This window comes from Fopius arisanus, unplaced genomic scaffold (assembly GCF_000806365.1).
Source record: "Fopius arisanus strain USDA-PBARC FA_bdor unplaced genomic scaffold, ASM80636v1 scaffold00109, whole genome shotgun sequence".
Lineage (NCBI taxonomy): Eukaryota > Metazoa > Arthropoda > Insecta > Hymenoptera > Braconidae > Fopius > Fopius arisanus.
Genome location: NW_011887848.1, coordinates 1 through 13,326, shown reverse-complemented (window position 1 = coordinate 13,326; position 13,326 = coordinate 1). Strand labels below are relative to the sequence as shown.

Sequence of the window (13,326 nt, the reverse complement as noted above, 5' to 3'; positions counted from 1 at the left end):
ACAATTGACTCGAGGCCTTATTTGTAAATCCGAGTTAACGATGGGAAAAACTAATTTATTGACTAAATCACCGCCCCATAATTACACCCAAAAAAAAACCAGTCGAAATTTCGGGATATCTCCGGAGCCATTGAGTTCAGAAAAAAAAGGCAGAGGAAGATTTTATAGAGAATTTTATTTCCAACATAAATGAATTATCATTTTTTTCCGTAAATCCAATAGTTCATGAGGTAAATCGAGAAATGTCTTCGGAAAATCAAAGGTTCAAGTTTTTAACTGAAACATTTATTGTTTGGAATGTTTTTTTTTATAAATGAATGATGGTCGGCAAATTATGATTGTGAATTGATGTGAATGCCTTTTTTTCTCGTGGGGAAGAGTTGAGAAATTGCAGGCTGTAAATACTGTATTCAGTTGCGCAAAATTGTTTACTGTATGACGTGCAAGCACTCGACGTATGTAGGTTGATTTTCTTGGTAAGCTTGGTGATATTAGTCACGCAAGGGTTCTAGTCGAGGAAGGAAATTGCAAATGTAATGAGAAAATTTTTGAAAGGTACGAATAATTGACGAAGTACTTTACCCCGATTTCCAGAGGAATTCCTAAAATAAGGGCACTCAACAAAAAAACTCGTGAATATCTCCGGAGCCGCGAGGTTCATCGAAAAAAGTAATTGGACTTTTTTTTAGCTCTCTAAATACCCCACAAAAAAATCCTTATCACATTTCCCCCTAAAACCCTCCCCTACCGAGATAATAAAGAATTCAAAAAGATGAAAAATCGCAAAGCCTCACTCACTCCAAAATTCACACAACCCTTTCTCGCCGAATACCTCCGAGACTATTGCTCTTATAAAAAAAAGTGATAAGACATTTTTTACAGTCCACAAAATTTTCCATAAAAAGTGTTTCACAAAAATTTCTGTGACACCCCTCCTGTTCGAGATAACCCTATAAAACCTTCTCGACTCATTTTTCCCCAGGTTTTCAGGACTCCCAAATCCTGAAAGGACCTCCGGTATACTTTCTCTCTTCCCATAATGACCAGAAACTTGTATTTAACGAACAATGAGTTTTCGTGGGTACCTGCAAGTCCCGGAGTAAATGAAAACGCCTGTGCATCCGTTTTGCTCGTTTTTCAGTTTCATTCTGTTCAATGCTCCCAAGGGCGTAGATACCCAGGGATACAACTCCATTGAAAATTACTACAACTGTCCTTCTAGACTCTTCCCATCGGCCATTGAAAAGAAAAAATTGTTTTATTTTTACTCCATTGAGGCAACGCGACTTGTCTGCATAACGCAATCGTATATTTTTTCAATAGTATTGCCAATACGACGAAACGAGGTCTTTCATTGGTACAATTGTCACTCATCAATTCATTTGACATCAAACCAAAGATATAACTCGATGATTATCCACAGAAATTGAAATTACAATTCTCCAGAAGGAATGACAGTTAAAAATCCCTTGAACCGAGAAAAACTCCTTCAAACAATTTTCAAAGTCTTCTAAAATCGTTCTGTTGTTTTTTAAAAATTATTATCACATTTATTATTATATTCGGCGTTTCTATAAACGTGATCTACTCAGTATTTAAATCGAGTAATTGGAGATTATTATTGGAAGAGGAAGGGATAAATATTGATAATGAGATGAGACAGAATCTGATTTGAACTTTAAATATTTGATTTATCTTTAATTCTATAATTACAAGGTTTGCCGACAATACCCGGCGATCACAACGAGATATATTTTTGTATTTTCCTTAACACTTTACCTCACAACGTTGAACTAAAAAAAATGTCCTCACTGGTGCCTTGAAAAAAAAAAATTACAGGCAATCGTGAATTAGGGGTGAAGTGGCAAAGTGCACGTGACATTTTCGTAATTATCATGTGAACTATTGGTGTCAGAGAAAAAGTCAATGAGCCTTTTTTGAAGCTCGTAAAATTCTCTACAAAAAATGTCGACACCATTTTCTCATACAATCAACGTCTGACGAGATAATCGTCCAATTAGCGAGAAGTTTCAATGGAAATCGTCACGTTTCTCCACTTCACTTCCAAATTCAAATGAAATGGACAGAAAAGTATGAAAAAAAAATGATTCATCATCCACACACATTCGAATATCTTCTATCCTACATTTTAACGCAAAATCCAGGATTCGTAAAGGTTTATTGATGCGAAAACGTTTTTTTTTTCGCAGTGAAGCGCAATTGAAAAATAAAAAAACAATTAATTCCACCTGTCATCGCGTAAGTTTAATCAACAGTGAGTCATTAATTCGATGTTTATCGACAGGCTCATCCTCAGTGGCGTGAGTAATACCTCACATGTTGACGAACAAAATGAGAATTAGAAAAAATTGCGGTAATATTTGCGCTTCTGTGTAAAAATAAACGATTAATTTGTTGCATCAATGAACAATATTTATTGATATGCACTAAAACATGCACAATTGATATCTGCAGGTGAGTGGCAAAAGGAAACAAGTCCAGAAATTGATTTTCAATCAATTATCCATCTTTCACTCAATTCCGATAAATTCATCCAATTAAATTTCCATTAAATTTCTCATTTAAACATAATTAATTTTTTTTTAATTTTTCATTTATTCGATCTCTTCCTCGGGAACCAGTGGTTTTACGTAGTTCCAGAGAATATGAATATTCCAGAGGAATGATCTTTTATCTGGACAAACTCCAGATAATTCCTCGGAAATTCTATAATTTTACAGTAGTTTGAAGAAAAAAAAAACTGGAAATTGAGTTTGGACTCGCCTTCGTCTATCATTCCCCTACCAAAATGTATAAAGCTATTCCATAAATTCGAGTTACTTCCCTCTCGCTGTAATTCTCTCATTTAACTGTTCAAATCGTCCTGAATACTCAAAGGTAATTAAATTATCAACAGAGACTGGGGAAAACCGAGTGAAAGGGGGAATTTTTAATGAATTCACCATCACTCGTGTCCTCCCCATTACAATGAGCTAGTAATAATGAGAATGAATGTTCAAGAATTCTTTCAATTAATTATCATCGAGATTGACATTTTTCACTGAGATCTGTTTTCCCCTGGCAGTTATCCCGAAATATCTCGAGACCCAGTGAAGATATAAAATTGTCCTTTCGACCTTTTTAAAAAAAGCTCCACCAGATCTCGAGATATTCCGAAAAACTCAATTCACACCCTCAACTCTCCCCTAAAATTAAAGACGAAAAAATTAAAAAGAAAAAGTCGTACGGTCCTGTCACCCCTCCAAAAAAAACCCAAAAATCCCGAAAAAAAAAAATTCCAGAAATTTTCTTAAAAAAAAAATTTAACGATCCACCGACCCGCGAATATCTCCCGTTCCATCGATCCGATTCTCACGATCCACCTCTCATTTCAATCCCCTCAGAATCCCCTTCAAACCAAAAAATTATTCCCGAAAATCCACCCAGCCAATCCCAAAATATCCCGATAACAAAAGCCCTCGTATCGCAAACGACTCAATCGTTCAATCTCTCTTCACAATTCGTATACAAAGTCCTCACAATCTCCTCCAGGAATCAAAATCCCCTCAATTAATAATACCCCACAAATTTATTTGTCTCCCACGAGGAAAAAAAAAATAGCTAACGAATTCACAAGACCTCTGGATCGTAAAAATCAGGTAGTGGCTCATCCTCAGAGTCGTAATAGTAGTCCTTTCTCCTGTAGACTCTGTGGATGCCCTCGACGTGGTCCTTCTCGTTCTCATCGTCATCGACATCCTCTAATTTCGTTGTCTGGAGTTTCTTGACAGCTTCGTTAATGAGTCTTCCCTGCTCGAGTAATTCCCGTAGCTTCTTGTAGGGATCATCCTCAGTCTTTTCCCTACCCTTTTGCAATCTGTACTCCATTCTCCTGAGTTTTCTCGAAGGGACGAGGTAAGGGGCAACTCGCCTCTGGTCAAATGTTGATTTTGCCTTCAGTGATGAGAGACGGAGATTCTTCTTTATCTGTGAGACCAGGAGATCGACGTCTCCTGTCAGGAAGTCTTGCGTTGTCTCAGGGATGACCTTGAAGCGGTACGTCGACTCCTCAGCACTCGGCATATTTTTATTTCTCAACGATTTATCTATCCAACAGCAACGAGACTCCAATTTTATCACCTCACCACTTATTTTCAGTTGTTTATTATTCCTCTGGATGTCCTAGCATTGATTTTTCCATCAGTTTATTTCAAAAAAATATTTATTTCAACTCTGATTTTGTTTATTTATCAATCAATTTTCCAGTCTTCAATTATTGTTCTCGATTCTCTTTCCCAGGAGATGAAAAATTGTCAATTGTCACTATTTTCACAAGTAGTTCAGCCACGTTGAGTCAATTATTCCTCTCAATTAATTTTAAATAATTAATTGCAGTTTATAATTATGAATTAATGTTTTTTAAACAGTTCACAACGTGCAATGCATGAGGCAATAACAAACACGGATGAATCACAAAGCGCGTGATTGATACAGAGGAAAAAAACAATTCTCTCCTTCCAATCCTGTATTTTATAATTTAAAAAATAATGAATGAGTAGTTGAAGCTGTAGTACGTTGCAGTGTTTATACTCGGTTGAGTCAGTGAAAAAAAAGAACACAAACTGACGAAATATTGTTTATTATGACTCGTGGTTATCCGTGCGTCAATGAATGGGAGTTAAAGGCCTCCAACACGCGCCTCTTGGAAAGAGAGGAAATAATCGAATGAGAAAGAAGGATTTTAGGTTTTTTTAACGGCTTTCTCATCCAACCGTCGGGCTCCCAGCACACAAAAACTCTGCCTCGAGATATTTCGTCAGACAAAATTACAGTCTTCTCAATTTTACGAGCCCACAGTTCCGTATTTTGAGATACAAAAATTACTCAACCCTCTGCACGATTATCAATGAATCATTCACTTGATTTTTTTCTAACTGTGATTCAATTTATTATTATCCATCGTTTGTCTTCAGCTGATGTTTTCTGTTGTTTATTCTGGTGTTTATTCTGTTGTTTACAGTCGGCGAGAAGCTTCTGGATTTTTTCAGACTTCACAATTCTTGACAACAGTATTTTTTTTTAAATACTCGTCACTTTTATATTATTTATTTATCCCTCGAAACCCAGAAAGCCACTGGATCACTAGTTCTCGCAATTATTTCACTGAACACCGCGAAATTTTTGCAATGTGTATTACTGTACCTAATCGAGGTTTCCGGTAGATCCACACACATGTAGTATTTTCTCAAATATCTCCCCAAATTTTGGATTCTCTCCTCCAAAATATCTGCAATCTGCCTCCTTGAAGCTGAAGTTGCGAAAAATTCCGGGAGAACGATTCGCAAAAATTCACCCAAATAAATTCCAACGAGTCCTCAAAACACTTGCGTTATTGTTTATGTTGTTTCACAAACACTGAGAAAAACAAACCACAATAATGTACAACACGAGTCCCAGACACTTTCCCCAAATTGTTCCAGCAATTTTAATTCACATCAGCAATGGTATTCAGTGGATTTAGCGTCTCGTGATGATGAAATTGGTGCCAGTCATACGCTGGATGATTTTACTCTGACCAAACACCAGCCATGAACCTTTCTACTCTGTTATTATTGTTTTGGTATCACTCGCGCATGCGCACAACGACACGTCGCGTTGTAAACAAACCGTTAACTCCGGAGTTGTGATCGATAAATATTTTATCCTCTTCTTTTTCTCATCCACGAGTCAATGATTTTTCGTCACTCATACGTACAATTGTTTATTTTTCTCACCTCCCTCCTATTTTATTTTTTCACGGTATTTTTGGAGGGACTCCACCACAAAATGGCGGAGTGGTGGATACGAGAGGGGAAGAGGGAGGGATGGGATTTGATGGTGGAAGTGGTGGATTTTTATTTATTTTTCGGCTGTCCTGGGAGTCCTGATGGGGATATGGCTCTTTATGCTCTGGTGGAATATCGTGGGAAGGGAACACCCGGCGAGAGCTGGGAGTTTGGGAAAGGGCATGGGGGAGGGGTGTCTGGATGCCGTGGATCAAGGTCACACGAAAATCAACGGATGTGGGGGGAGGTGATTCACGGACGCGTGGTGATTACTCGAGTGAGGGGATTTATTGGAAAAATTCATTTTTTCTTTGTTTTTTTTTGTAAAATGAGTGGTTTTTGAGATAGTGAGCACTGATACGATTGAAAGAGATGAGAGAGAAGATGAGAGAAGATGAGAGAAACGGTTCACCGGTAATTGTTGTTAATTTAAAAATTCTCGTAGTTTTTATTGATAGTTTAATGATATAATTTGAGAACACTTGGGATTATAAAAGTAGAAAATCGATACTCAGGAGTCCAGGGAATTGACGAAGTGGGAACGATCGACAATTCGTTGGGCCTCGTCGTATTTAGCCTTCAGGGTCTCCGGGTCGGATAGAAATCTCTGCCAGAGAATTGATTTCTCACGCTCCAAGGAGCCATTTGCAGTCTTTGTCTGAAAATTAATGCAATTATTCTTTAAATCCAGGGAAATAATTGCGAGTTAAATTCCCCAAACGAATCATTCACCAGAAATTAATGGTTTAAGGAGGTGATACCAAAATATCATTCGAGGAACATTAGATAATATTTCTACATTTTCATGACGCCTTTTAATTGAGTAATTCGATAATTGAAGCTGAGGTAAAGTTGAATTACCACAATATCCTTGTATTTTTTCCTAGTCTCATTGACAGCGGTTTGAGCTGCTTCCACATTACTCGTCACTTCCTCCAGTTGAGTGGCTATTTTGTAAGGCATCAGTTTGAAACTCTTTGTCATCCCCTCCGATGTCTCATGATCATAGAGAGTCATAACATCTTTTTCCCTGATGGATAAAAATTGAAATTCAAAGTCGGAAACGAATTAGAAAGTCACAAACGAACTATAAATTAAAACTTGACTTAAATTAACGCAATGAATAATTAAATTTCGTTCTTAATATATTTTTTTATAATGATTTGCACTCACAGGGGCCCTAGCATATCGATTCTGCGGTCTAAATCCACCCCCAAAATTTCTCCTTTCATTTTTCTATTCTCTATCAGCAATTCATCGTATTGTTTTGTCGATAAATCCAATGCGTCTGTCGGTTTTTCTTTTCCAAGAAGCAACGATGAAAATAACTCGTTGAAAATATTCTGTTTGTATGACGGTGCTGTTATTATCGAACTGTATTTTTCCTGCTCTTTTTCCATGAATTCCTGAAAAACAAATCAATGAAATGATTGAAAATTCACGATTTCCCAAACATCTCGGAAACCACAAGGTTTACGAAAATATACGTAATAACATTATCTGTAGAAAATCAAATTTCCTACAAAAAAGTCCCCGGCTATTTTTCTCCACCACCTTTCTATCTCGAAATATCGACAAAATAATCCATCCCAAAATTTTAGTCTCAATTTCCAACGAGTTATCGCCTAAATGATCAGTTATCTCGGTAACGAGTGATCATATCCAAAAACATGAAATAATATTTTATCTAGAGAATCGAATTTCTCATAAAAAAGTTTAATACCTTTTTTCGTTAAATTTATTAGTTTTTGGGAGAATTATAGAAAACTTTTGATAACTGGATCAAGAAACTTTTTGGGGGATTGATTGATGTCTGGATTAATTATTCTTATCAATCTTCTCATGTAATTTACTCACACATCTTTTGGAGGCATGTATATACTCAGCAGCGATGTGATATCTTATGTCATTAACGAATTCAACGATTTCATTGAGTTTCCTCAATTGCACTTGCATAAGTATCGCCAATAAATCAGAATGTGCATGACCCATATCTCGAGCAAAATGCAGAAGCCTCTCCATCCTCGATAACCGCTTTTTTCTGCGCTCCAGACGTGCCTGACCATTCTCAAGGAGTATTTTAGTTATAACGAATTTTCCGTAATAATTGGCAGCCTCTTGCAACCGAGTCTCCATCAGAAGATTAGTTTCCTCTAGGATATCCCGTCGCGATATCAGTTCTGCCATTTCCACCCTGCAAAATAATTTTTCATCTGACAACCCAAAATTAAACAATTACTGCAAAGAACAAACACAAAAACCCGACGACAAGCGAGAAATTTCTCTTCTCTCCCTATCGTCTCCCTAAGCATTGAATTATCTCAGCAACCAGTGGATCCACAGAAAAATGTAAAATAAACTTTATGTTGCAAATTTTATCCTCTCCAAAAAGTTCTCATAACATTTTCTCGTAAAACGAGCAGATGACGAGATAATCGACGATTAGTGACGCAAAGATTTTCAGCGATTATTTTTTTAAATGTAAATGTAGAAAATTATTGGTCTCACTTCATTTGAGCGACAGATTCCGGGGATTTAACTTCTCCGTGATTATATATATCCAGGGCATGGGTTGCAACAGCTTCGGTGGCCGTTAGTACTTGTCTAGCTTCAATTTCTTCTAGTGTCGATGCTATCAATCTGTAAGAAATTCAAATATTTAATCTGTGAATTTTTTTATTGGCGTGTTGTGGGATTTTCTGGGCCTCACATGTTCTGGCAAGTGATTAATTCGTATGCTCTATCATTCTGCATCTGCTCGGACGAGTCTTCATCGCCTAATTGTCCATGTGTACTTGTCGACAGCACGTCGTTCTGCATTTGTTTTAATTCCCTGCTGACTTGAAATCTCAAGTAATTATTGTACGTGTCTGTGTGCTTTATGAATAAATCCAGAGGCACTTGAGTCCACACGATGGGAGGTCCCTTCTTCTCGGCTGCATTTCCGTAAACTCCCACGAGTGTCTGGACGTTATCGTAGGTCTCACGACATGCCGAGTCGAAACCGTCAATGAGTCCTGCATAATCTTCGTACAGTTTGCATTCTTGAATGCGGATTTTCTGGAGATCAGCCTCTTCGGCCTCGATTTCTTCCTCCAATTGGTTTTCCAAGTCCCTGACAATAACAAAAATAAATAAAACAAACATTTCACGCTCTTTTTTTATGAATCATTTTTCATTCACATTCATTAAATGATTGAAAAATTTACGTTATTAAATAGAAACGGATTAATTTATTAATTATTAATATTAAATAGATTAATTGGATTAATAAAAAAATGAAAAATGATTTTTATGGCAGAGAAACCTCATTTTTGGGGAATATCTCCCAATCTAAGAGAGATGAGAAAATTTGAGTAATTAAATTTTTTGTAGCTCTGATTTTACTCTACAATCGATGTCCTGGGGAGAATTTCGGTTTCTCGCTTAGATCCGGAGATATTCCTCGAGGATTGGAATAATACTCACTTGAGTGTTTTCAAGCTCAACTCCAAAGTTTCGATGTCCCTGACATCAGCGTCGTATGCATCTTTCTCGACTTCGTACTCCTTGCCAACATCTCCATCCCCTGTCCTCTGAACGAGCATCAAGAGCTCGGGACATTCTCCAATCGCTCCAATCAATTCTCTTTCCAATTCCTCACCTGAAAGGAAGGCTCCAGTCTCCTGGAGACGTTTTCTCAACTGGACCTCTTCCCTCAGGAGAACATTCTCCTGTCCCACGTGCTCGCAGAACCATCTGAGAAAAGGCTGCACCGATGTATTCTCACACGTGTCGTTTAACAATTTTGGAGTTAATTTGTACGAATTGTTGGGCAACAATTGTCGTATTCTCGACGACAATTCAGCACCGGTGATACTCATTTTACCTGAAAATCCACGACAAAAAGACAATTCTTCCTGATAATTTTTATTGCAATTACGCATAATTAATTTGTTATTAGTTTACAATATTTTTGTGAAGTCTAACCTCGAAATTAAAGTCATCTGGCTCTCGACTTCATCTGGGAAGATTTTCCACTCGAATTCATCTGGTTAATCAATTATCTGTGGATTTGCAATGAAGTGTGATGTCACGAGTGTTGTAATTGAGGATTGTTGCGGTTAATTGGAGTTTTTTTTGTTAATTGAATGACAGAAGTGAAGACAGAAAAAACCGCCCCGGTTTTTTGAAGATTCAAATTTCAGACGCGTCCTGTCAGGTGGCGTTAATTGTTGGTTTTCCATCGCCGTCGGTCATTTATCATTTTTCATAACTTACAAAAATTGTTGTTAAAAAAAGATGACAAAAATGTTGCCTTCTTTAAATAAATTATTCAATTTCCCTCTCTACATTTTTATTTTCCCGCTATTCTTCAAATCTCAAGTAAAAAACATAAATATTTAAAAATATTAATTCTCCTGTCTCACCTTTTTATTAAAATTAATTAAATTTGATTGATAGAATTAATAAAAAGGAGGCAACATTTAATATTTAATTTCCGAGGACAGCTCAATTTCGACAGTCGTTTTCAAATGAACAATAAAATGTTCTCAATATTTTTTTTATTAAAATAATTAAGATCATTCAAATATGACGAACATGAAAACTAACAATATATTCAGCGTTCGTTCGCTGAACAGAAATGGCGAATGGATCAGTCGGATGAAAAGTGAATGCAACGAGACGTCTGGCAACGACAGGAGTTGTCCTTCCCAGCATTCCAGCGTACATTCGAAATTTCAGGAGACCCGAGTCTCTAGCATAAAACCTGAAACCCAAAAAAAAACTCTAAAATTATTGCAGTCATCCCTTGGACATGCAACAAAATCGACAAATCAAAGACCTTCAATAAAATATCAAGACCTTTAATATCCTGCAGGAAAAAATAGCAACAGCTTCTGCATAATTGATAAATTCACTTAATTAATTAATTTGAGGATTTGATTGTTTATTGATTGCTTGTACCTGATTGGATGCTCAGCACAGGCTTTGGGCCTCTCCATCATCGATACCCATTTGTCATCATAACAGAAGAGTGACAGATCGAGGTAAGGCGAGCTGGAATATGATTGTGCACAGATGGGTAATTGAGAGAGTAATCTCTTCGTGGCCTCTGTCACACCACCATACCTCGCTGATACAATAGTCTGTTTAAACCTCTGCTGCATCAATCTAGCGTAAATATTGTTGGAGGGTGAACAGATGTACTGGCAGTCAGCATTTCGAAAAAAGTCACTGAAATTCTCCAACTGTGTGAGCATGTGAGAGGAGGCATTGTCATAAGCTGCCAAAACTCTAGCTGACACCATGTCGTAGACAACTAGAAGTGCAGGGTGAGCATTTGGATCGTTTGCCTGAAGAGTGGCTACTTCTTCACTGGCATACCTCACCAGGATGTGATTCGTATCCAGTAGCTGCATCTTCCACATCCTCAGGGCATTGTACTGCGAAATTAAATGAGAAACAATTATTTTCCAATTAATTTGTTGGAGAAAATTCAAAGGACAGAATTAAAAGATAATTCAACTTTTTCTTTAATTCAGCGTCTGCGAAATATCTCCGAATCTAGGGGAGATAGCGCAATTGTCATCAGGACTTGTTTTGTAGAGTGAAGTGAGTTCTACGAAAAAGGTTCTGATGTGAATTTAGATATCTCTCTCGGATTCCAAGATATTCTCTGAGAATAATTTATTGATGGAATTTTCACTTACTTGATCGAAGTACTGATAGAATCTGCGAAGCTCGTAGGGATTTCTCTCGTTATCACTGATGTAGGCTGCCCTTTTGTAGAGATAAACCAATAGTTTGTGCTTGAGAGAATTAATAGTTCCATCTCTAAAAGGCCGAGAGTTGCCACCAGGCCATGCAGATGCTACCAGATAGGCTTCATCCTCCAAACAAAATCTCCCAATCGTTCTAACATTGATGAACATACCATCGAGTATCTGGAAAATGTGAATGGTCTGGTGCTGAACCGAGAGAACAGCTAATATATCTTTGTACAAATAGAGCCCTTGATTATGGGACAGATAAATTTTATCGGTATAAAAACGTCTAGTATCACAGAGTTTTCCACCTCTCAGATCAACCAGGTGAAGGCAGTAGTCCTCGAGGGGTGATCGAGGATTGGGTGTGAGGGCCTCATTGTTTGAATAAATCTGGTAAAAATGGGGTCTCAAGTCTTCAGGAATATGTTTAGCTGATCCCACCACAACGTAACGTCCATCATCAGTAAATAAACTGCATTCTCTGTTCAATTGCTCATTACTGTCCACAACATTAACAACGCATTTGGGTTTAAAAAATCGGTGAAAAATACTGCTCCTGATGGAAAATGATCTGTCATCGTTCTTATCACCCACGAATTCTCCTCCACACTCGACGAGTATTTCAGCTGCAGCCGATGCACCCTCGTACTTGTAGACTTCGATTGAAGTCTGATCAGCACTGAAGGCCACTAAATACCTGCCATCGGGGCTGAACTTCCTGAGGAAACACGGGGGCTTCTCCACGTTGACAACCGTATAATTTGGGAATACATTCTGGTAAAACTGTCGAGAATTTATAACGTGAGTTCCTGGATGGAGACAACCGATTGTCTCTCGACGACGCAGTCTTATCACGATGTTCTGAGGTAGAAATTTCCGAGGCTTTATGGGACACTCCTCCGTCACAAACTCGATTTTTCCTTCTTTCTCGGTCATCATCGATCATTCGATCCGGTCTTCATCACTTTCTGATCGTTTCCAGTCATCAAGCCTGAAATTGTGAAATTAATTTTTCCAAGAGATGAGGATTATCTAGAAATCTACTAGAGACAGCGAGATCTTGTAGGGACCTTTTTTCTAGAGGGAAATCATGGCTACAAAAAAGGTATCAACAAAAATTTTGATATTTCCCTTATATTCGGAGATATTCCTCGAAAACTGAACTAAACACCGAGTCGACTTGTCGAAACTTACCTCTTTGTTGCTTAATTCACTTTAATCAATTAATAATTAAGGTTGATACATTAATAGAGTAAATTAATCACTTCATCACTTTGTTATGGTAGAAAATCGGGGAAATTTTAACATCGAGGAGAATTAACTCTATCGATATTATATTTGATAAAAATTGAAGTAGTTGGACGAAATTTTTATTTGATGAGTTTAATTTATTAGTTGAGTGCTAAGTGGTATATCGAGGTAGAAAATTAACGATAAGTAAAAAATTTGGTTCCGGGTTGAGACATTTCGCCCTCTTGGGGTTCTCGATCAGCTGATTGCTGTTGATGTCAGGGCAGGGGGCACCACATGCATTTTTGTTGTTTGGATTTTATTCGTTGCACATCAGCACGTGGATTTAGATCCGTTCAATTAGCCCCCCTCGTCGATATTTTTTAAATTTTCATTTTTTTCCTCATTGAGAATGTTTTGAAGATATTTGCTAGTTCATAAAAAATATTTGCTAGTCGTTATTTTTTTTTATATGATTTTTCAAAAAATTGTCCCTAAAAAAAAATTTTCTACCATCCTTG

General features: G+C 37.3%; 3 protein-coding genes across 4 annotated transcripts; all 3 read right to left on the bottom strand.

The window, feature by feature from the left end:
• Nucleotides 1-3,505: 3,505 nt before the first annotated feature.
• LOC105271376 (uncharacterized) lies at nt 3,506-5,748 on the bottom strand. Its single transcript, XM_011312897.1, has one exon. The coding sequence runs from the start codon at nt 4,081-4,083 to the stop codon at nt 3,631-3,633; it is 453 nt and encodes a 150-aa protein (XP_011311199.1). The 5' UTR covers nt 4,084-5,748; the 3' UTR covers nt 3,506-3,630.
• A 495-nt stretch (nt 5,749-6,243) lies between these two features.
• Nucleotides 6,244-10,014, bottom strand: LOC105271375 (uncharacterized). 2 transcript variants are annotated; one of them, XM_011312896.1, is made up of 8 exons: nt 9,795-10,014; nt 9,294-9,720; nt 8,536-8,940; nt 8,334-8,465; nt 7,683-8,019; nt 6,999-7,231; nt 6,687-6,855; nt 6,244-6,483 (listed from the first exon to the last, which is right to left on the bottom strand). In XM_011312896.1, exons 2-8 carry the CDS (start codon nt 9,686-9,688, stop codon nt 6,337-6,339), a joined length of 1,818 nt encoding a protein of 605 aa, XP_011311198.1. In that variant the 5' UTR covers nt 9,689-9,720; nt 9,795-10,014; the 3' UTR covers nt 6,244-6,336. The 2 variants fall into 2 exon arrangements, with proteins under 2 accessions (XP_011311198.1, XP_011311197.1); XM_011312895.1 differs by having other exon boundaries at nt 9,294-9,693.
• Nucleotides 10,015-10,352: 338 nt separating this feature from the next.
• abo (de-etiolated protein 1 abo) lies at nt 10,353-13,093 on the bottom strand. The gene is made up of 4 exons (XM_011312894.1): nt 12,770-13,093; nt 11,519-12,566; nt 10,773-11,251; nt 10,353-10,575 (listed from the first exon to the last, which is right to left on the bottom strand). The coding sequence occupies exons 2-4, from the start codon at nt 12,512-12,514 to the stop codon at nt 10,392-10,394; spliced, it is 1,659 nt and encodes a 552-aa protein (XP_011311196.1). The 5' UTR covers nt 12,515-12,566; nt 12,770-13,093; the 3' UTR covers nt 10,353-10,391.
• Nucleotides 13,094-13,326: the final 233 nt, after the last annotated feature.

Coding starts and splice junctions, on each gene's coding strand:
- LOC105271376 (XM_011312897.1), bottom strand. CDS start 4,083: ATGCCGAGTGCTGAGGAGTCGACGTACCGCTTCAAGGTCATCCCTGAG.
- LOC105271375 (XM_011312896.1), bottom strand. CDS start 9,688: ATGAGTATCACCGGTGCTGAATTGTCGTCGAGAATACGACAATTGTTG. Junction 8,466..8,535: donor TTAATCACTTGCCAGAACAT/GTGAGGCCCAGA, acceptor AATTTCTTACAG/ATTGATAGCATCGACACTAG. Junction 6,484..6,686: donor AAAAATACAAGGATATTGTG/GTAATTCAACTT, acceptor ATTAATTTTCAG/ACAAAGACTGCAAATGGCTC.
- abo (XM_011312894.1), bottom strand. CDS start 12,514: ATGATGACCGAGAAAGAAGGAAAAATCGAGTTTGTGACGGAGGAGTGT. Junction 11,252..11,518: donor TCTATCAGTACTTCGATCAA/GTAAGTGAAAAT, acceptor TTAATTTCGCAG/TACAATGCCCTGAGGATGTG. Junction 10,576..10,772: donor TGTGCTGAGCATCCAATCAG/GTACAAGCAATC, acceptor TTTGGGTTTCAG/GTTTTATGCTAGAGACTCGG.